The following is a 20,702-nucleotide window of genomic DNA, read 5'->3' on the forward strand; positions in this document are numbered from 1 at the left end:
TTTGGTCATTTCTGAAGGACCAAAAGACTTATTCCCACCCAAGGTTTGGTGCAAACCCGTCTCATCCACCATGCTTTGAAAACCCAAATACCCACCCTTCTATTAAATTTCTCTATTACGGTTAAAGGTAAAATCATCATTTATCAAAAGATATTTAATAAACTAAAATTTCATCACATTTCCCCCTTAGTAAAGTTTAAAAAGTTACCAAATCCCCCCTAAGGATTTTTTCTATTTCTCTGATGACCATTTTCTTTCTAATCGATGGCTTCCCATCATCGTCTTCTCCCACAAATACATGAAGATAGGCTACCGCTCTTTTCAATTCTCTTCATCTAACAAAGAGGTAAAGACAATTCATCATCTTCATCTCTTTAGGCCCAAAGAAGATGATTCATTTTCATCCAACCGAAGATCAATCTCAGACTTATTAAAAAGACTTCGATCTTCGATTAAACGAAAATGAATCTTCTTCATTCGACCTAAAGAGACAAAGATGATGAGTCATCTTCGTCTAACCAGAATGGCAACCGATCTTTGTGCGTGATAGGAGAAGACTATGGTGGCAGGCTATCGATAAGAAACGATCAATTGAGAAATAGAAAAAAAAAACCTTAAATGAGATTCGAAAACTTTTCAAACTTTGGATGGGGGTAAATTGTTAGTTTTTTAAACCATAAGAGAAAAATATGATAAAATTTTAGTTTATTAAATTTTTTTGTTAAATAATGGATTTACCCTTAATTATAAAGAAATTTAATAGAATGATTGATATTTAAGTTTTCAAAATATAACGTGTGGGTCTTTGGGTTTGTATCAAACCTCGGTTGGGAATAAGTCTTTTGGCCTTTTTCAAGTTTTGAACTCTCGGTGGTGTTGACCTCCCTAAGGAGTCAAAGCTAATAATAATAAGAAGAAGAAATACCTCTCCTTCCTACCCTTAAGAAATTGGTCTAGCACTTGCATGAAAAAGATGAATCATATTATCAATTTCAAATATTTCCCAACGATTTTATTCTCTCCAACCTCAACAATTGGTTGCTAGAGCAAATCTTGGTACCAATAGCCATTTCAGATCATGAAGGTGAATTAACATTTATAACCACCACTACATCTTTATTGGCCACTAAAATTTTATGTTAATAATTGCAATTAAGAAGATGTAGTATATAAACAATATAATTAAACTATGAATATATACAAGGTCGAAGGACTATTTCCCACTTAAGTCTTAGTTCAATCTAAAAAATATACTTATAGTAGTTTAAAATTCAAATACTCACCCATAATCCAACTGCTGTTAAATTTTTATGTTAAACCTTAAAATTTTTTAATTTTGAAAAATAATATCGCCCCCTCCCCCCAAAAAAAAAAAAACCCTAAGGTTTATTTTCAATGGCTCTTTAATAATCATCTCCAACCATTGGCGACATTCCCTTAAACCCAAAGTCATCGCCTTCCTTTCCAAGAGCAAGGCATCGTTTGAATTGGACAAATCCAGACGATTCATTTGAATGACGCCTTCATCACCTCATCCAAATGAAGCTTTTTGGACCAACGCTTCGCCTGGACAATGGAACGAAGACGCCATCTAGACAAATAATTTAGATTCATCCGATCTGAATGATTTCAAACAACGTTTTACTCTTGGGAGGGACGATGATGGCTTTGGGTTTCAAAGGAAGCGCCGGTGGCTGGAGATGGTCGTCAGAGAGTTGTTGAAAATAAAACCTAGGATTTAAGAGGGGGAATGTTACTTTTTAAGGTTAGAAAAGTTTAGGTGAGGGTGAAATTGTTAGTTTTTAAAACTTAGGGAGAAAATATAATAAATTTTATATTTATTTAATATTAATGGTAACATAATGATTTTACCTTTACCTCTAACAAAAAAAAATTAACAATAATTAGGTCATGGGTGGGTGTTTAGGTTTTTGAATTATTGTAACTGTGTTTTTGAGATTAAATTAAAACTTAGGTGGGAAATAATGCTTTGGCCTATATGCAAAAATAATAATATTGCGTTTAGGACTGAGAGAAAGTGAGCCTTTGATAGGATGAGAAGAAAATCGAGAAAGAAAAGTTAAAAAAAAAACCTAAAGTTGTAAGATAAGATTTATGTAACACACAGTTTGCTTAAACAATTTTTTCTTCTTTATTCAAGTACACAACAACATCTATGCAACGAAGGAATAACAAAAAGAGAAGGATACCACCACTCCATGTTGATGAACTGAATCAAATATCAACTCCTATGAACAAAAAAAAGAAAAGAAAATAATTAAAGAATACTTAAAAACTTAGAACGAAAAATTTAAGCGATAAAAAAAATTTTGAGATAGCTATAAAAGTTTTTTGTGATCAAATGAGAAAGGCAAACTCCTTTTTTATGCTATTCCAAGAGGGGACAAGACATTAAATTTTCCCATTATTTTTAACGTTTCATCTTTTGACTATCTTTAATCTTTAACCTTCTTAACTTTCATCTTAATTAAATTTAATAAATATTTATAAGACAACTATGGTGTGTTTTATTACCTTGGACCCCTACAATCGTCTTGATCTTATACTCATTGCAGTTTTTATGTGGCTGAAAAATCATTGGCATCCTTATATAGATGGTAATTATTCTACTGCCTTCCAACATTTATAACCCTTCTCTGTTTTGCTGCTTTCAGGAAGCAAATACAAAATTGCTTGATGTTAGATAGTGAAAATATGAAACTTGAATTTTGTTGGTTGTACATCAAATCCAATTATGGGTGTTAGCCACCACCTTTATACTTTGCCCAAATAATACAATATACATAGGCCAAAAGACTTACTCCCACCCAAAGTTTAGTACAAACTCAAACTCACATATATTAATTTTTTAAAACTAAAATATTCACCTATCTGTTAATTTTAGTTGTTACTATTAAAGGTAAAATCCTTATTTAGAGATTTTATTTAAAGAATAAAAAAATTTTCTCTTTTTTATCGCCTTAATTTTAAAAACTATTTCCTCATAATATTTTTTTTTAGTTAGGTTATGGTGTGTTTGAGATAGGTAGACCTAATGTGAAGGAGCTTGGGTCGAGTAATTGATGGTTGGTTGCATTGGGCTAGGATTATAGATTGGTTAGAGATTATATGGGTTAGTGGTGTTTTGTGAGGTATATGTATGAGTGCATTGGTGTTGGGCTAAGTTGTGTCAATGGAAGGGTAACATGTGTTGGGGCTAGAGTTAGGCTAGAAAAATTGGGATTATGAAGTAAGGTTGGGGTGTGCTTGGAATCAGAGGATACAGGGCTTGGATTGAGCTAGGTAGGCTCTATCAGATTTGGTGTAAAACTTGACCCACATATCACCTAATCATGTTGCTCTGTATTTGTTGTCATCTGCATTAACATGTAAGTCCAACGATGCCAATAACTGAATCTTTACTGGAATGCGATCATTCAACCTTACTAGGAACACCCTTGTCAGCCACTCTATAAATACCATCAGTAACATTGTTACTAGTTGTTCAAATCTTGTCCTATATTTAACTTTCGTCCCCATTTATCGAAGTAAGATAAGATGCTCATATGATGTTTGGTGTTGTGTTAATCCGAATCAGAGGAGTAACTCCTTATTCATTTGCCTTCACTAGTAGAATGATTGCCATAACTTTTTGAACTATAACCAACTAAGTTTTTCTCTTTTGAGATAAAATATCACTATCTGTAGTCTTTCTCTATCATCTATCCATTCATCTAGAAATATCTCTCTATCTTGGCTATCCAACCCCACAGATTTTCACCATTAAATATTGAAAGCTCTATGCAATGATGGTGGTTGTCACATCGTGTTCCCTACTCAGCTAGCACAAATAGAAGGTAGTGAAAAGTTTTGGATGCCTCTCCATGCGAGAATCTAACTATAAAAGGTTGGTATGGTGTTGACTATTCCAAATTATCACCTATTAGGCCTTCGGTTCCAATTTAGGGTAGAGGTCTATCTTAGACGATTGTTGATGATGACACTGATCATTCAGTGCTTTTCCCTTAATTTCTCAAGAGAGTAATTGTCAGATTTTGCAAAGGTTGCCATCAATAGAATTGAATCATGCACCCGTGTGAGCCTTAGAATTGGTTATTTTTTCCAATAACCCCTTCATTGGAACATCAATGGTAGCTACTTTTTCTATCAAGTTACAATAAGTTTGCTCTAATTCTTCCACTTTGCCTTCCATTCTCGTTAATACCATGACCCAAATTTGATAGCTCTGATTCCAAGTTTGATATGTACCCATTAAACATGGCAAGCAGAGCTCCAAACTAATGGTTCTAACATGCACAATAGCTATTTCAGATGGCCCTAGACCAAGCTTTCCTCCACTTCAATTGTTCCCCAAAACTCACGCAACACATACAATATGGCAATGGGAAAATCAACAGATTAATTGGGTTAAACATTAACAAATTGAAGAAAAAAATACTAGAGAATAATATTTCAATATCATCAAAAGTAATTAACATATAAGATAATGAGTCTGTAATGCCCTTCGCAAAGGGATTTAAAAAAAAACCTAAAGGAAAATTTTGAGTTATATAAGTAATAAATCCATAACAGTATTCTCTAATTTAATAATAATCTTTTCTAAATCAATGGTAATAATTTATGCCTAATATCTTCTCTACTTAGATCAATAGGCTAATCTTTGTCCCTATTTTCTTTATCTGCAAGCTCCAATAGGTTGTCTTCAATTATCTTCTTTTTGGGTCTACATACATAAACCTTTGTAATAAGGGTTTCATCATTATCATTAACCAATTTACAAGCAAATAATAAAACATAATTTGCGAAATAAATTTAAAGTCTTTTATTAAATCAATCAAACATTAATCATCATTAGACACCAATTAAATCATAACGATCATATACCATTATTTCGACATAATCATTTCTAGTTATTATATTATAAGTTTTATATTTAAATGACCTGTAATAAAGGATATCATAACTGTCCACCAATAATTTTTTTTTTTTATCAAAGACATATCCTCGTGATAGTCTAAACATGATTTTGGTACTATTGCAAACCTCATAAATCATTACTTTTCTTTTAGAGTACCTTACGAATACTTAGGTTTAATAATTAACCTATGTTCCTTTCTTTCTTATATGTATAGTCATGCACTATCAGATGCGCAATCGTACATCATTTCCTTTTATGCATGACTCGAACCTTCACGAGAAGTTTTAGTGGTGAGCTATTACACAAGCATGCATACACTGTTGCACAAGCATATGTTTTTCTCTTTTTTCCTAGGCTAACCCTTCACGGACATTCTTGGGTGTGACATAGTGCACAAGTGCGCACAAGTATACATTCCTTATCCATGAACAACTGTCACTACCTCATCAAAATCCTATGAATAGCTTATGAATGATCGTACAACTCTTTTGTATTGTAGTCTATCATAATTATGGATCTATATGGTAAGATTGAATGTATGTGCCCTCCACACGAGTGTCCACTAATCATCGAAAAACCCAAGGCTAGTAGGCATACATATATGCAAATCTTCATGCATGTCGTATGTGATGTTATCTTGTTAAAGCTTTATGCATGTCACAGTCGTGTCTATCCTTGGGATAACCATGCAAGCATGTTTGTAACCCTATTTTTATACAATTTACCATCAAATTTCATACCTACTTGGTCTCTAATATTTGCATTCTTTCATATTTCTAACGTCCTAGGTGTATAAAGTAAGTCTATCAACACAATAGATTAGAATTGTATATGCACAATATTATCATCAATACAAAAGCATGTCAATATTACAAATGAAATCTTACTACTTTAACCAATGGTTTATGACAAATTCAAACCCATAATATCTATTCATTCATGACCAATTAAACACCAATCTAGTCATCGAGATTGCAGGCTAACCAATCATACATCACCCAATAATTTATCCAAATATATATATATATATATATATATATATATATATATATATATATATATATATATATATATAAGAGGCACACACATATACTACATGCTCTCATATGAAAAAACATAACAATAACATTTCCTAATCTTAAAAATATTCTCATCATTATAAAAATATAATCATAATAAAAATAATCTACTAGAATCTCTCTACTTACTTAATCTTTCACTAGTAGAGTTTATAATTGTTTTAACTTTCTTTTTATCAAAAAAAAAAAACTCATTGATCATCGATTCTTTCCTCTGTCATAAATCTCTCTTAGATAACAAGAGAAAGGGATAAGAATGATTGCTTTTGATTATAGGATGAAATCCCAAAATATGTGATAGCATGCCTTTTTTATAGATCTTTCCATAATGGACTACTGAAGTGTGCACCATAGGCATGCATAGTTGTGCATCCTTTTTAAAATTTTAGCGAAACACTTTTTTTTTTCGGCTAATATAGCATTCAAGTGAATGGGCATACACCTTTCATGAACAATCGTTTATTAGGTTAAAAACTCACTATTAACATTTATTATTAACCTTAACTCTTGTCATATCAATCATAACCATAATATATGTAAAATGACACTTTTACCCTTGAGATGTAAATTAGCTATAGTATTATAATTCATCCCCTTATTGGAATTTCATCCTTGAAGTTATGTTGGAACAACTTAGGATATCATCATTTAGATCATCAAAATACCACAAATACACATTTAGATAATAGATCTTCCACCCATATAACTAATACACCACACTAACTGTAACAAGCAATCCAACACCTAAGTTTAACATAACAGTCTCTTGCTAATATGATAACACACACAACATGTTATACCATATTCTAAAGTTCACAAATTATAGTATTCATGCCAACATAATCATATGCATATACCAATCACAAATTGTTTCACTTTCTGATATACATTATGTAGATATGTTGTTTCAAGAATTTATAATTTGTGATCATAACATATTACATCCTTTACCATAATTCTAGATGAGGATTTTTAACAATAGGGCATCACTAATTCATGAAAATCTATTAAAATGTCAACCAATGTCATCCTACTTACTTGGTCTCCGCAAGAAGGGTTCGATGTTACTATTTCCACTTCTTTTCATAATTAAAAATCTTCTTCGACGTTGCAGTTGCCCTCTGAAGTTGAAAACTCTCTCTCTTAGTCTATGTGAGATAAGATTATGATCTCTAAAATCACGGTAACATGTCTTATATAAATTTTCAAATTGAAATTGTATACAAGAGTGTGCACCTTTCTATGAACAGTCATTCATCACTTTAAAATCTCATATGAGACATGTTATACACTTATCTAACGTGATATCGGATGAACAGACATATATCCTTCATGCATCATCGTTCATTACCTTGAAAATTTCATTTATTACTTAAATAAAATCATTACTTATGTTGATCAATCCTACCATATTAATATATAATTTCATAGATAAAATAGTTAACAATTATAATCTTAAAAATTTCAATTGTTTGAAAAATTCTCATTTAATCAGAAAATTTCAATATTTTTCATTTTTGATACAAATGTTGAACATTTAATTTACCCCCAAATGGTAAATAGCATCAATTATCCCTTACATATGTACAATGTCAATTAACTCACATATATGTAAAATATTAATAAATCTTGCATAAATAAAATATCATTTAACCCTACATGTGTACAATATCAACTAACTCGCCAACATTTTTCTCAAATAAAATTACTATTTTAGCCTTTCTATAATTCGTGATTTTGAAATATACTTTAAACTCATTAAATCCTATCAAACACACAAAATATAATAACTAATTATCAAATAAATAAAATTTTGAGTTAATATTAGTATAAATATCTGAATTTAACAAGTTTTCTGTCTTGATTTCAAAATAATGTTGTTGGAATTTGAGTAAGAGAGTAAAAATGAAAATTTTTAAATTTGTAGGATTTTGTGATATTGGCTTGTATAAAACATATGATTTATATAAAAGAAAATAAGACTGTTTTGGTATTGATTATGCCCGTAGAACCCTTAAAGAATCTGATAATTTGTACCAATTGATTAAGCTATATTAATTAAGAGCAATGCTATATGTATCTATTTTTGGTACACAATTCATATACACAGTAATATGTCATCATGTAATTAGGGGATTTTAAAACATATGTCATCATATGATAAAGAAACATTCAATCACATGATAACATATCATCTGTGTATACAAATTGTGTATCAAAAATAAATACACATAGTTTTATCGATTAATTAATTATCCTAAGGAATAATAATAGTATATAATGAAATATTATTTTAATTTGAAATTTTAATTATAAATAATAACTGGGGTTGGGTTAGATGATACTCATCTCTGAAATCGCAGTCTAGATTACGAAAACTGAAGGTTAGCCGTCTCATCCCTTCCTCTCACTTTGAATTTGTATTTTGATTTGATCCATAACTATACGTCTCTGATTTTGATTTGTTTAATTTGTTTTTTCTTAACAGTGGTAATTCATCAAGTCTCTTAATCGGTAAGGCTCAACTGTGTCTGCTCTCCTCCGTTAAACTCATCAACCAGACGGTATTGGATTGATTCTTGTTTGCTTTATTTTCGTTTTGATCAATTTCACAGATCGAGATGTTGGAGAAGATCGGATTGCCTGCAAAACCATCACTTCGTGGAAATAATTGGGTGGTTGATGCCTCACATTGCCAAGGATGTACCTCTCAGTTCACCTTCATCAATCGGAAGGTCCTTTAGTTTCTTTCCCTTTTCATCTCGCTTTATTTAATCATGACTTTAGTTTTACTTGATTGTGTCCTTAGTTCGTTGATTAATTTTACTCTTGATTTTCAGCATCACTGTCGGCGCTGTGGTGGCTTGTTTTGTAATAGTTGCACCCAGCAGAGAATGTATCTGCGCGGACAAGGTGATTCACCTGTTCGTATATGTGAACCTTGTAAGAAACTTGAGGAGGCAGCTCGTTTCGAGATGCGACATGGAAACAAGAATAGGGTCTCTAAAGGTAAATTTTAGTCACCTCTAATGTTAAAATGCATGCAGATTCTTGAATACTTAGCATGATTAGATATAACTTAACCTTGTATGAATTATTTACTTAGTGGATTTGATGATAATCTCTTATATTTGAGATGAATTGTCATGATTTTGAGTGTTTGTTGTATGGAATTTGTGTTAATCTATTAATGGATTTATATATATTATGTATGCAATGCGGCTCATATTGTGTTAAAGCTTGACCCTGATTGTACGGTGGAGCTAGCAATTTTTAACACGACTTGTTAATCTGGTATAATAAGACACGAAAAAATCAAGTTAAGGTTAAGTTTTTTTGACACGAAATTTATTTCCGATTAATGTGACATGAGTTGAAATTAAATCAGACAGTGTTAGGGTTTACACGAAAGTAAGCCTACACTATTCGAATCAATTCAAATATTTTGAAAAAATATTACTTTAATAGAATTTTGCTAGAAATAAATTATATAAATGTTGAAAGATAATATAAACAGCAGTTGAAATTTTTACAAATTACATAGAGTTCTATATTTATATAATTGTAATAACTCATATTATTATTATTTTTTATTTAAATATTTTATTTTATTATCAAGTAGTAAAAATATGATTTGATAAATTAGATTATTAATGTGTTTTAAAAGTTTTAATATGTAATTTTTAGACTATTTGTAAGCAAAACAAAATGTTATATTGTATATTTTATTAATAGTAGTTTGGGGTAATTTGATGAAGAAACTAAAATAGTAAAAATACTTTTGAGAGTAAAAACAATAGGGAATTTCGGGTCACTTTGAGTCGGGTCGGAGCCAACTCGAATATTTAAGTGTTAGGTTAGGGTTAAAAAATTTTGATATAATTTTTATTTGGATCAAGTTAGAGTTAAAGGTCTCTAACATAAAACCCGAACTAACACGATCTGATGATACAAATTGTTAGGATTATTGTATGGTAGCTTCTCTCTAAATATTGCTAGCTTTTTGTGCAGGTAGTTCAAAACTGGCTGTGAAGGATGAGGATGAGGTTTTGAACCAGATTTTAGGTACAGATGGACTGCTATCTAATAAGGACTTGGGTTCCAGTGTGCAAAGAGCAACTAGCAGTGCTTCTTGTTCAAACAGTCAAGATGGTACGGGAGATATGCATAGAAGTATTTCTGTTGATGACCAAAATCCAGCACAGAATGATATTGTATCTGCTAGTCCTGAGGAATTACGCCAAAGGGCTGTGGAAGAAAAAAAGAAGTATAACATTCTGAAAGGAGAAGGGAAACCTGAAGAAGCTTTAAAAGCCTTTAAGAGAGGGAAGGAGCTTGAGAGGCAAGCTGATACATTAGAGATGTCCTTGAGAAAAAATCGTAAGAGAGTTCTGTCTTCTGCAAGTGCGGCAGAGATCCAGAATAAAGACATCTTCAAAGAATCTGGTAGAAAAAATAAGCTAGTTCCAAAAGCAGGTGCAGAAAAGGATGATTTTGCAGCTGAGCTCAGGGAACTAGGGTGGTCTGACATGGATATTCAACATGAAGATAAAAAATCAGCAAGTATGAGTTTGGAGGGTGAACTCTCTTCTCTTCTTGGAGACATCTCTCAGAAGACTAGTAAAAGTACAGGTACTCAGGGCATTGACATGTCCCCAGTTGTTGCTCTTAAAAGAAAGGCACTGCTTTTGAAGCGTGAAGGGAATCTTGCGGAGGCCAAGGAAGAACTAAAGAAAGCTAAAATTTTAGAAAAGGAACTTGAGGAACAACAACTCTTGGCTGGGGCCGAAGAGTCTGATGATGAGCTATCTGCAATAATTAATAGTATCGACGACAATGAACAAGATGACTTCTTAATTGAATATGAGCATCGAGCTAAAATTGATCACCTTGACGTCACTGCAGATGATCTTGGTATTGACAGTAATTTGGAAGTAACAGATGAGGATATGGAGGACCCAGAAATAGCTGCTGCCCTGAAATCATTAGGTTGGACTGAGGATTCTGATCAGGCTGACAACTTCGCTTTGCAGTCTGTTCATGTGGACCGGGAAGCACTATCAAGGGAAATTCTTTCATTAAAGAAAGAGGCCCTTAATCACAAAAGGGCGGGTAATGTTGCAGAGGCAATGGCTCAGCTGAAGAAAGCAAAGTTACTTGAACAAGACCTAGAAATTATTCACACAGGTTCAACTTCTCAAGCTGATGTGAAGTTATCAAAGAAAACTAAGGTGGATGATAAAAGCACTGAATTTACAAAAGAAGTGCATTCCAAAGTTGCACCAAAGAGTAAATTGATGATTCAGAAAGAGCTTCTGGGTCTAAAAAAGAAGGCTCTGGCTTTGAGAAGGGAAGGAAAATTTGATGAGGCTGAGGAAGAGCTGAAAAAAGGGAAAGTTCTTGAGCATCAGCTGGAAGAGATGGACAATGCTTCAAAGGTGCAAGCTATAGGTAATAAGGAGCCAGATTTGACATATGAGAGTTCTGTTGCATCTGTTGATCTTACAGTTGGAGAAGCTGAAGATGATGTAACAGACCAAGATATGAATGATCCAGCATACTTGTCAATTTTAAGGAATTTAGGTTGGAATGATGAAGATAACAGATCTTCAAGTCAACCATTAAAATCTAACCTGAAGAGAAGCAAAGGAGAAATCCAGAGAGAACTTCTAAATTTGAAAAGAAAGGCCCTGGCTCTTAGGCGTAAAGGGGAAACTGAAGAGGCTGAAGAATTGTTGAAAAAGGCAAAGGTACTAGAGGCTGAAATTGAAGAACTTGAAGCCCCAAAGGAGAATTTGCTTGATGCTTCAAAGTACAAAAGCTCTGGGAGTTATGAATCATTGAAAAACCATGGCAAACAGGAGAATCCGGTTCATGAGGTGGGAGTGAATACAGGACCAGCCCTGATGGCAGTAGATTGTATTGACAACACCGTTGCATCTTCACCGCTCGTTAAAAGCGATGATCCCTTGTTAGGAGAACTTGGTCCCTCTTGGGGAACTGATGTTCCAGGCTATAAAGGAGCAGCTGAGGGAATTGCTTTTATTCCTTCAGCAAGTCAGTCTTTGAACTCAGCGGATTTGCTGACAGGAAACAACTGGACTAGTTCCCTAATAACTTCTAGAAAACCAGAAGATAAAGGAAACTTTGGTTCTGACATTTCTTCTCTTAGAAAACCAGAAGATAAAGGAAATTTTGGTTCTGACATTTATTCTCTTGCAAGATCGTCAGTTCAAATGGATTCCTCAACAAATTTACTTGGAAATCTAGTTCAAAATGATAAAAGAGAGGTGATTCAAGCAAATGGGAATCCACTCATTCATGAAGCAAATTCAGAGCAGGTACTTGCTTCTGAGAACCAGACTTCCCTGCGACAAGAAGTTTTTGCTCTCAAGAGGAAGGCACTTGCTTTAAAAAGAGAAGGGAAATTACCAGAAGCAAGAGAAGAACTCCGACAGGCAAAGCTATTGGAGAAGAAACTGGAGGATGATTGCGTCCAGCCCAAAATTAGTCCAGCTGATGTGTCAGTAACTGCATCCAACCTTCCTTCTGTTGGACAAAAGGAGCATCACATGTCAAATACGGCTCCAAAATCATTGTCTGCACGTGATCGTTTTAAATTACAGCAGGAATCCCTCAGCCACAAACGTAAGGCCCTGAAGCTAAGAAGGGAAGGTCAAATAGACGAAGCAGAAGCTGAGTTTGAAATGGCAAAGAATCTTGAAGCTCAGTTGGAGGAGATGACTGCTAACGATTCCAAGTCTTCTGTCAATGATGCAACACCAGCGGATGGCATTGTTGTGGAAGATCTTCTTGATCCTCAACTTTTGTCTGCATTGAAGGCTATTGGAATAGATGATGCTAATGCGGTGACACAACGCCCAAAAAGTCAAGAACCTATGAAACAAGGTGCTGGTAAGAGTGAGAATTTTGGCAAAGAGAGAATTCAATTGGAGGAAAGACCAGAGCCTCCAAACCGCAGTGCTAGAAAGAGTGAGAGCTTTAGCCAAGAGAAAATTCAGTTGGAAGAACAAATCAAGGCAGAAAAGATGAAGGCATTGAACTTAAAACGTTCAGGAAAACAGGCTGAGGCCTTGGATGCCCTTCGTCGGGCAAAATTATTTGAAAGAAAATTGAATTCTTTGGCCTCAAATTGAAGAATCAAAGGATATATTATATAAGAAAGTCTTTCTGATGTTGACTCTGGTTGACACTACTGTAGGTGAGGTCGGTCAATACACTACATATGAAGATTGCTAGAAGGTAATCGATCATTGTTCTTCTTGTGTCATATTTTAGCCTGTCTCTTAAGAATTTTCTTTGGAAATATTGTATCTCAATTCCAAACATGTGCTTAGTGTACTCAGTTTCATCCTAATGAGATACATTTAACATTGTTGAATAGGTGAGTAATTTGAGCAAGTTTTCTTCAGTATATCTATGCCTTTTTCTTGCTATCACTCTTTCTACATGTTATGCTATTCAAATTAATTACCATGTTTATGGAAGACCTTTACTGCACAAATAAACATTCATCCTGCAGTGTCTCAAGTATTTGGTGGCATATATGCTCAACCAGTTTGAATAAATGATTGCTATATGAACTTGATTCTGGCATTATTTTTTCTATTCTTCATGCTATTTTAAGATTTTAATTTGTAGGCCATAAAAGTAGCCTTCTTCTTCTTGCACTTTGTGTGTCTGTATGCTACTAAAGTTTAGGTATCATATTTCTATGCATGAGACATGTGGCATCTGGGGAAAAAACGATTCTAAAACTTGTATATTCCAATTTGATTGCCTTGGCTTCGTTGTGATCTTCTTCATATTGATTTTGGTTTTAAATAACCAACTCCTATACTGCTTGGCTTTTTTATGGAAGATTTTCCAATAGTACCTCGTTCTTTTGTGAGATTTCTTTTCATGCCACTCTGCTTCACTGTCCATATTATAATTTCCTTTGTATTACGTAAAGAATAGTGGGATGCCTCCTGGGCGTTGTGCTGGGTTTTCCATCTGTTTTCATAAGAAGTGTGCTTTGCTGTTTGGGATGCTGTAGATATGGAAACGAAAGGTTAGCTTTTTCTTCTACATGCTTTGTTGAGTAAATCTGGGTTGTGCTAGTTGTGTTTCTTCTTACAGAAGAGATTTGCTTTTCAATGAGTTCATTGCTAGTCATATCTGTAACTTGATTTATCTAAAGTGATGAATCAATGTGCATCTTCTTTTGGACGTAGGAGCCAAGGAAAGATATATCAACAAAAGGCAAGTAACCTTTATGTGGGTTTCTGCCATCTGCTGTCAAAATTCCTCCAAGCATGACCACTGATGGTGGTAGGTGACCACTAAATCTGATCGAAAGCTTTAGGAATCTTACACTGAATTGGATGTGCGAAATTCTGTTTTATCAGAGGTTTGTTGTACGGTATTGGAATCTTTTAGTTCTGCATTTCTATTTGCCCAATCCTTAATTTGTGAAATCAACAGAAACTTTCAGATGGTGAAGCCGTGTGCATGAAATAATCTGTGCTTGGTTTATGGGAAAGATAGATTAAACATATATGGGGGAATGATGGAGATTAATGATCCCTAAATTGCATTGGATGATATGTATTCTCTCATTCTCAGCAAACTTGATGAATGGAAGGGCATAATACCGGTTTGTCACATTTCTTTATAATTGCCACAAGATCTCGTTCTTTTTGTGTACATATTGATGTATAGTTTGTGAATTTTATTCTTTTGTGAAAGTTACCTGCTATTAGTCATGGTTCCTGTTTCTATTACCATAATTTATTGAATTCTCAATTTTACAGGTTGTGTTCTTCATTGATTTTCTTGCCTTGGAAGTCACTTCCATTTGCCAAAAGTAGAGTGTAGAGATATTTTGAAGTGATATATACAACATTTCTACTTATTAAAAAACAAATCAAATATAATTGATTAGAGGTGAGGAGAGATTTTTCAAACTTAGCTAAAAAAATAAACTAAATCAAATTAAACTATTTTAGAGTTTGATTCAAATCAAATTGAATTAAAAAAATATTGTTTGGTCTTATTTGGAGTATGGTTTAAATCATAAGTTTCAATATTTTATTATACATAATACATATTTTACAATATGATATAGATGAAAAATTATATGTTTCATAAAATGTATTGAATTAATACGATACAATAAATATATTTTATAATATAATACATATTATTGATACAGATAAATATATTTTTTTGAATAAAATGATAGTGTAGTATGGGTGTTTGTGAAGAATTTTTAAATATTAAAAGTATTTATGATATTTTTTAAAATAAAGACATGTTAATTATAATGTTTTATTATTTTATTTTTAAAAAAAATATATTATATAATACGGTACATGATATAAAAAATTAAATTTTAATATATGATTTGATTATCATAGGTTAAATTTTGTGTGTGTATATATATATATATATATATATATATATATATAAAGAAATATGAATTATGATTTAATTTGATTTAAAAATTATTCAAATATATTTTAAACTAAAAAATAGTGTTTACCGCTTAAATTGAATAATGTATACTCCTATGATTGATTATTTGAGTAGATAAAAAGAAATATTTTTTGGGAGAATGACCTGTGAATATTCCAAGCACGCCATTTTACCTGCTGGAAAAGTAGATTCATACGTACATGATTACCATGTAAAAGCCTGTAGCTTGGCTTTCGATGATATATATATATTATTATTTCCCTTTTTATTCACCTTTTTACACTTTGGAAGAAGAAAATTATTCAGCACATGTCTAGTCAGTGAGCCTATGTTTCACAGTTTAAGGTTAGATTGCTTTTAAGAGTAAATTCCATTTGAAGTGGTGAGGGGGCGTTTCAACGGTAAAAAGAGAAATTTTATATATAAAAAATTATAAATTTAAGTTGTTTTCAATAATTTTAATAATTATGAGAGCAGTCATTGAATCATTTATTGTCTTACTTTGTGTTATTAGTTCGATTATAATATAACGGTCCAGTTTGAATAAAGTTTTGTATTATAAAAGAAAATTATATTTCCACTCAAAACTAAAAAATCTTCTTCACTCTTAATGTATAAGTTACATTTTTTCACTTAAAATTTAATGGTATAAGGGTAAAATAATAATTTTAAGTCTTAAAAAATATTTTTTTTACAATCTCACCTAAATGTTTTGAATATGAAAATTTAGTTATTTTATAAGTTTAAAAACATGTAATTCAGTTCTTAAAACCCAAGTTATCATTTGATTAAAATCTCAGTATGAGTAATCTCATTACAACGTAGAAGTTATAGTGAATGACAAGGTCATGTGATAGAGAGATGTGACAGAGATTAAAAAGAGATCGAGTTACGTCATAGAAGGAGATTGCAAGCATTTTGAGCATAAATGTTATGATAGAGGGTTTCAAGTGTTGATGAGTAACCAATGGTAAAGTCAACATTAAAAGGAGTGGGAAAGGGTGGCAAGAGGGATGAACTGCCAAAAGCTGCAATTGACGTTAAATTGAGCTGGAAAAAGGGAGACAGTCATGTGGGATGGGTTATTAGAGGTTTTGTTAATGTAAAATGAGTTAGAAATGACAATATTTAATCGAAAATGAGCTAAAGATGTCAAGATTGGCATTAGGAGTAGGTGTGGATGTGAAATCAATGTTGGAAATGAGTCGACGAAAGTGAGAATAGCAACTAGGGTTTGGTAGCCTCCAAAAGAAGAAGAGGGTGAGAGTGCTAGGAAAGAAGAAGAAGAAGGCCCAATGTTATTTTCATATTTAAAGGGAGTTTTTAATTTTTGGTTAAATGTGGATTATATAATAATTTTGAAAAGTGAAATAAATAATATTGTAATTTAACTTTCTAACATTATATAAGGGTCTTTTCTGTTATCAAATTATGATTTTGGGTGGAAGAGTATGATTTTATGCTATCAATGAATGAAATATTTACATAAACGTAATATTATATATATATATTTTTAAGTACACACTTATATGTGTTATAACGTAATTATGTATTGTTTTATCTTTAATTTAAAATCATCATTTATATGATGATATAAATCAAATATATATCTATTTATCTAATTTTTGGTTAAATATTAAGTAATTTTTAAAAATATTAAAAATTAATTCATTGTATCTTAAAAATTGCAAATAAAAATAATAAATCGTTTTTAAGTTTATTTAAAGTGTTAAAATTTCAAAAATATCTCCATTTAATTTTATAAAGTTAATTTTTAATTTATTTTTGTATATAAATAAAACCTCTTTTAGTCTTTTTACAATTTCCTAACCAAGCAAAGCTCATTTAGAATAACTTCACATATAGACTACTTTTAATTTCGAAATATAATGTTGATACCCTTCTCAATAAATAGTAAAACAATAAATTATGTATACATATTTTTTAATATACAATTAAATATATTAATAATATATTATCATATAATTAAATAATTTTAAATTAAAAATAAAATAAGACATAATCATATGAAAATATATTATTTATATATTGAATTATATATTCAAACGAATTTATATACATAACATTGCTTATTTAAAAAAATGGGTCACAAATCATAGGAATTGAAAGCAGTGCTAATATTTAGAGCCGGCTTTAATCACAGGGGTAATGTAGTTTGTTGTAGAGCTGAAGAATGCGATGACTTGCCTTATAATAACACATTAGTATTAGCTTTAAATTTAAGACGTAGATTGAGTTCCAATCATATTTTATATTTGAAAGGCATTAAATTTAAGACGTAAATTGGGTTCCAATCATATTTTATATTTGAAAGGCCGAAGGACCATTTGCAATCTAAGTTTCTAGTAAAATAATATACCTGTAACAAATGAAAAATTTAAATACTCACTCACGTTTTAGTTTATTAAGATACACTCATAAATTTTTTATTTGAATTAAATGGTAAAATCATTATTTTATCAGTAATATTAAAATAATTAAGATTATATCTCATTTTTCCTATTAATTAAAAAACTAACAATTTTATCCTATAATTAAATTTTAGAAAATTCACTTTTTTCTCTTAGAATACCAAATCTGAAATTCAGCCAGAGTCGTCATCGTTTAGAGGATAACCTTTGGACAACAAGCATTATTCAATGAAAAGATGAGTAGCATTGTTTAGATTTAAAATACAATTAAGTTCACATATTTTATCTTAAATTTAATAAATCAAAAAATTATTTAGGTAAATTAACGTTGTTTAAATTTCAATTTTTATATAAATGGTAATTTTATACACTAAATTACATAATTAAACAATATACATTTTAGTTTAAATTATATTATTTTTTAAGGTATTTTTGTTATTATATTAAAAAAGGATAAATCAATAATTTTTTCATAAAACTAACAAAAAAAAAAAAAAAACACTAACAAATTAGATGATAAGTGGATATATTTGGATTTTTGAAAATTAACGGATGATATTTTGTCAATGAACTAAACCTTGAGTGGGAATAAGTCTTTTGGCCAAAATTAAATTTTAAAATCTAAAATAGATATTAATGATGACTAGAATCAAATCAAGTTAGTGCGATTCCAATAAAAATTGTATTAGAATAGTGTGATTCAATCAAATACATATAATTTTCGTATAATTTTTATTGAAATCACAACGGCCATATCTCTACAATTTTAGTTGGACTAACACCATTTTTGTGTGGTTATGACACAATTTTAACCCTAATTACAATTATAATAAGTATAATTACAAATTTAGGACTGTTTGAAGTGAGAGCTAGGATTTTTATTCAAGAGCTCTAAGTGATAAATATTAAAGTTAGTGAGAGAAAATATAATTTATTTATTATTTAATATTGTAAATAATATTAAACATATAATATTTTTATATTTTATAAACTCAACAAAAATATTTTTGTTTGTTAAAATTATTACGTGATTTTTTATTTGAAATTAAAAAAATATTATTCTTTAACTTCAAGGTTAGAAATTTATGGTTTTGACAGTAGAAATAATGGTTCTCCCTTCTAAATACAATTAAAGTATGAATAAAATTATATGTACTTATTTTAAATATACAAATAAATATATAGTTATATGTGTCGATTATATTATTTTAAATTAAAAATAAAATAATACATAATTATATTGTAACATATATAAGTATGTATCCATTTATATTGTAAAATAGATGAATATAAAATTACTTTTAGGGAAAAAGACTATTTCTCACCTAAATTTTAGCTAATTCTCAAACCTATACCCATGGGAGATGAAAAACCCCTTCTTCCACCCTGGCCAAACTGCTATCCAAAATTTCAGTTAGAGACAGGGGTAAAATCATCATTTTACCAATAAACTTTGAAATTTTAAAATTTTATCATTCCCCCCTCTAGCTTTTAAAAATGAACACTTCAACCCATCCTTAAAGTTTGATAAGTTTAGATTTCACCCTTAGAGTTTGCTTTCTTCTCCGGCCACCACTGACGGTCGACGTATTCCATCGATCTCTCATCTCTGATTGTAAAGGGCAACCCTTTGTCGTCAAGTCTGGATGACTAGACAAGCGACGAAGGACGACGAAGCGTCATGCTTCGTCATCTGGGTGGTGCGATGAAGAAATCTCTATCTCTTCATCGCACCACCGTTTTCGTATTAGGAGAAAAAGGAGACCGGAGACGATACCAGAGACGACATCGAAAGATGAAGTTGAAGAATGGGGGTGAAACTGCTATTTTTGAAAGTTATGGGGGGTGACTGAGTTTTAAAAAATATGAAAACCCTAGGTTTGAGGGTGAAAATATTACTTTTCAAAGTTTAAAAATTTTAGGTAAATGTGAAATGTTAATTTCTAAAACCTGGGGGGCGAGGAGTAATAAACTTTATAACTTTTTAATATAAACAATAAAATAACTATTTTACCCCTTCCTTTAATAGAAAAAATTAACAGAAGTTTAGTTATGGGTGGGAGAAGGGGTTTTTCATCTTCCGTAGGTGTAGGTTTGAGAATGACCCAAAATTTGGATAGGAAATAGTCATTTTCCCTTGCTTTTAAGGCCAAACGACTATTTCCCACCCAAACTATACTGAATTCTCAAAGTTCCCCCCATTATCTATGAAAATATCGTTTTCCCACCTATGAGCAGTTAAAATTAACAGTAGTAAGGGTAAAACCGTCATTTTATATTTAATAATAAAAATAAACTTAAATATGATTTCATTTCCCCTCTCCAAAATTTAAAAACTAACTTTTCTCCCTTAAGCCAAGTTTGAAAAGGTTGCATTCCCCCCCTAGGGTTTAGGTTCCAAATCCCTTCACTTTCTTCGGTGCCATCGTCGGCCGTCTCTCCCTCCCGAAGGTTTCTCTTCCACCGATGACCCTCTTAAACTCCACCCCAACCCATTCAACATCGAGAGACGATGTCTAGGAAGAGAAATCATCTTTCCAAACGAAGACGAGACGACTTATTGTCCTCTGGGAAGACGAGTCATCTTCATCTGAGAAGACGAAGACGAGATCGATTGATCTCGTCTTCATCGTTTGGGAAGACGATTCCTCTTCCCAGACGTCGTCTCTCGGTATCGGATGAGTTGGGGTGGAGTTGAGGGGGGCCGTTGGTGGACAAGAAACCGTTGGGAGGGAGAGACGACCGACGATGGCGTCGGAGAAAGTTAAGGGG

At 31.7% G+C, this 20,702-nt stretch overlaps 1 protein-coding gene across 5 annotated transcripts; it reads left to right on the forward strand.

Moving 5' to 3' along the window:
* Nucleotides 1–8,336: 8,336 nt before the first annotated feature.
* LOC123197719 (putative WEB family protein At1g65010, chloroplastic) lies at nucleotides 8,337–14,833 on the forward strand. Of its 5 annotated transcripts, XR_006497907.1 has the most exons (8): nucleotides 8,337–8,402; nucleotides 8,507–8,532; nucleotides 8,634–8,753; nucleotides 8,859–9,027; nucleotides 10,030–13,281; nucleotides 13,994–14,092; nucleotides 14,256–14,431; nucleotides 14,506–14,833. XR_006497907.1 is itself a non-coding variant. In XM_044612060.1 (4 exons), the coding sequence occupies exons 2-4, from the start codon at nucleotides 8,640–8,642 to the stop codon at nucleotides 13,173–13,175; spliced, it is 3,429 nt and encodes a 1,142-aa protein (XP_044467995.1). In that variant the 5' UTR covers nucleotides 8,507–8,532; nucleotides 8,634–8,639; the 3' UTR covers nucleotides 13,176–13,453. The 5 variants fall into 5 exon arrangements, 1 of the variants encoding a protein (XP_044467995.1); XR_006497910.1 differs by lacking the exon at nucleotides 8,337–8,402 and having other exon boundaries at nucleotides 14,516–14,833; XR_006497908.1 differs by lacking the exon at nucleotides 8,337–8,402 and having other exon boundaries at nucleotides 13,999–14,092.
* Nucleotides 14,834–20,702: the final 5,869 nt, after the last annotated feature.

Source organism: Mangifera indica, chromosome 15 (assembly GCF_011075055.1).
Source record: "Mangifera indica cultivar Alphonso chromosome 15, CATAS_Mindica_2.1, whole genome shotgun sequence".
In the NCBI taxonomy this organism is placed as follows: domain Eukaryota; kingdom Viridiplantae; phylum Streptophyta; class Magnoliopsida; order Sapindales; family Anacardiaceae; genus Mangifera; species Mangifera indica.